Here is a 3,481-nt window from a genome sequence, read left to right on the forward strand (position 1 = left end):
CTAACAACGGCAAAACGATATTTGTGTCGATTTGCGTCATTAAATAGAAAGCACCCATTATAACTAAAAACAATATAGTCATTACATAACTTCTAACAGTTTTCAAAAGTTATTACAAATAAAAATAGAAAAAATACATTGTTCAACTCATCTCCAGTTAGATTGTTAAACAACTTCCTAAGAATGCAAATCATTTGAATAAATATGCGGTTAAATGCAGAAAGGATGCAATTTCCAAGCTTCCAAAAGTAAGAATAGCTTTTCAGTCGACAAGCGGTCGCTCTAAACAAATCGCTGTTTCATTTGGCGATTGTTCCTGATCGGACATTTCGCACATGGAAACACGTCCTTTTACGCCATCAGAACGCGGAGAGAACGCAGCAGTATAAAACGATGCGTTCATCAGTTCGCGCAATCATACGTCGAGCAGTGTGCGGCAAGCAGTGGACCACGATTCATAACGACAGGTTCGTAATATGTTCGTGTCTGTTGTTTTCGCGCAAGGAGAATCGTAGGCGGCGGTGGCGTGTCTTTTTACGCGCGATGACGCATACGGCGCGATCGAAAATTCACGGCCGGCTTTCGCGAAAATTCCACGAGGAAGTCCTGCGGGAGAAATATTTCATTTAATACAGAACTAATTATAATTCTTATAACATTTCTGCCGTTATTACGTTCATTAATAGCTTTTAATTGCGCGTTTGTAGACTTACTGCATGAACGAATCGGCAATTCAATCAAGAATCTTTAAAGGTTTGTTTGCGTCGTATGTTCTAACATGCTCTAAAATGCTCTTACCATAGCATTTACTCACTCTAACGCGCTTGTTGAAGTGAGTAGGAGCTATAGCAGGAGCACATTGGAGCATGCCGGAGCATACGACGCGAACAAACCTTAAGTAAAGATTATTAACTCTCGTTTTATTATTTACACATATAACAAGTATCTTTTTTATTTAATAATAAATTAATTTTTTATTTTTACTTTATAATAAATAATTATCATAAATAATTTATTCATAATAAGATAAAAAAGCGTCGAATGTTTCCTGATTTGGAATTATTTCATAGAATTATTTTGCCATGCAATTTTTCATTTTCCAGAGATTGTTAAATCTAAACAAGTAATTATGTCGCCGATGTTGAGTGCAATCATACTCATCACTTCAATTGTGGTTTTTCCAAATATTGATCCTGTGACTTCTTCCTTTCCGGCCTTCCAAACGAATTGTGCGACCAATACGGAGTGCGAACCAAATTCCTGCTGTTTGCTAGGTTTGTCTCTCTTTTTTTTTGTTTACGTTCAAATTTAAGTGCCCTAAAAAAAATGCCTCTTTGCATAAAAAAATATTTTTTTAGATTAATATATAAATACGCATGATACTACACGGAGAAAATTTTATATTAAGTTTTAATACAATTTTAAATTACACTTTACTATGTCTTGTATTTTCGATGGACTCTCACAGCATGATTCCGACTTAACTTTTACTATGGTAATACTAATTTTTATCACATAAATAAAGTAATTATTTTGTTAAGCCATATTCTAACATGAAAACAGTTAATTTTTACTATGGTACGCAAACAAAATTTGCTATGTATATTTGATTTTGTAATAAAAAATTTTTACTATGAAAAAGTGTAAAAATTACGTTATATTATTGTTTTTAAAAAAATAACTACAGCATTTAAACTTATAATTTACATGAAGACCGCAGCTACTACCACATTATAGTAATTTTAAATATAAAATTTTCTCCGTGTTCTAGAAAGAGAGCTGACTGCATTAATAGAAATTCTAGTTGAAAATTGATAAATCAGAATTTTCTGGTTGAATCTATTATAATTCTAGTTAAGATAATTAGAATTTTGATTGATTTAGGCTGCGTTCCACTTAACGCTCATAACGCTCGTGGAATCATTTCATCCTTGTTGTTTATCAAATGTTAAACAAGGACAAACGATGCTCGCGAGCATTGCGAGTGTTAAGTGGAACGCAGCCATAATCAGAATCTTCTGGTTCGTTTATTTTCAACCAGAAATTTTTCCCGATATAAAATTCCTTCCTGTATTTTATACACGTATAAATATTAATATATTTATATGTGTATAAAATAGTAATATTTAAAACATTCTAATAACGAAGGAACATAAATATACTAGATACACTGTTAGAAATGTTCTTAAATTTCATTAACTTTTAATGTATATTGGTAAATGAAGTTTAATTTCTCTGTAACTGAAAGGACTATTAATGCACATGTTAATGAGATTTAAGTTTACAGTAACTGAAAAATTAAGTGTAATGAAATTTAATATACTTTTCATTTACGGATATAAATGACATTTAATTAATCGTAATTGAAATAACTATTAATGTACATATTAATGAAATTTAATGTACTTTTACATTTACGAATATTAATAATATTTTAATTAAGCCTAATACTATTAACGCTTAACGTTTAATACGTTTACATTTCTTACATGTCATTAACGTAAATTACTTTTCAGCTACAAATCTCGTACTTTTCATTAACGTGTAAATTAATTTCTATAATAATGTGTTCATTAATTTCAATACACACGTTCATCACATTTAAGACTACTGTAATTTAGTTTTTATTTACATTATTCATTACATTTAATTTCGTGCATAACCACATGCTTCCTTTACATGTTAATTAAAATTTATTGAGAAATTTCTAACAGTGTACATATTTCCAGTTAAAGAAGTACATACATTCTGAACTCTTAACAGGTGCATTGAGTATTATTGATTCCTTTTAGGGCCTATGAGGTACACAAGGCCGACTTGCATGCCGTTCCAACAGAAAGGTGAACAATGTCGAGTAAATGCTGACACTATCACGGCCAATTTGACTTACCCGGATAATTCACAAATCGAAGTTAAAGATATTCACTTCATCCTGTGTCCTTGCGCTAACGGATTATCCTGTAATTCAAAACTCGGCATCTGCAAGTAGAATTTTCTGTCATTTAAAGTGACCGGAAACATCATAATCATCATGATTATACGAAGCCAAATATTTCGAGGAAAGAAACAAGTAACATTGAGGAAGTATTTTCAATTGTATGTTGACCGTAATAGTAGACCGAAAATATTCACGAGACATTAAAGCTTAAATTAAGGTGTTGTTAATCATTATTCCACTTGTTATATTATTGTATTATTTTATTCTGTTATTATATTTTTACCTTTTTAAATTATTATTTACATTAAAAATATTAATTAATGGTCATATATAAACAATAAATTGAGATAAAATAAAAACAGAATTTTATATGCTTCATTAATTTATAAAAGATAACAAATTGCATACGATATTTTTAAAAACTATATTAAAAACGTACTATATAATTTTATAACAGATTAAAAAAAAATTGCTATAATAGAACAATCTGAGACAAAATTAATTATTATCTTTAATTTGTAAAGAAGTCTTTTGTTTCAATAT

The 3,481-nt window shown here is 29.9% G+C and overlaps 1 protein-coding gene across 1 annotated transcript; it reads left to right on the forward strand.

The window, feature by feature from the left end:
* Positions 1–359: 359 nt before the first annotated feature.
* Positions 360–3,140, forward strand: LOC108763874 (astakine). Its single transcript, XM_018511796.1, has 3 exons — positions 360–467; positions 1,104–1,274; positions 2,793–3,140. The coding sequence occupies exons 2-3, from the start codon at positions 1,130–1,132 to the stop codon at positions 2,987–2,989; spliced, it is 342 nt and encodes a 113-aa protein (XP_018367298.1). The 5' UTR covers positions 360–467; positions 1,104–1,129; the 3' UTR covers positions 2,990–3,140.
* The last annotated feature ends 341 nt before the right edge of the window (positions 3,141–3,481 follow it).

Source organism: Trachymyrmex cornetzi, unplaced genomic scaffold (genome assembly GCF_001594075.2).
Source record: "Trachymyrmex cornetzi isolate Tcor2-1 unplaced genomic scaffold, Tcor1.1 scaffold387, whole genome shotgun sequence".
In the NCBI taxonomy this organism is placed as follows: domain Eukaryota; kingdom Metazoa; phylum Arthropoda; class Insecta; order Hymenoptera; family Formicidae; genus Trachymyrmex; species Trachymyrmex cornetzi.

Excerpts from the sequence above, each read along its gene's own strand:
- LOC108763874 (XM_018511796.1), top strand. The coding sequence starts at position 1,130 with ATGTCGCCGATGTTGAGTGCAATCATACTCATCACTTCAATTGTGGTT. Across the intron at positions 1,275-2,792 it reads AAATTCCTGCTGTTTGCTAG|GGCCTATGAGGTACACAAGG; the intron begins GTTTGTCTCTCT and ends GATTCCTTTTAG.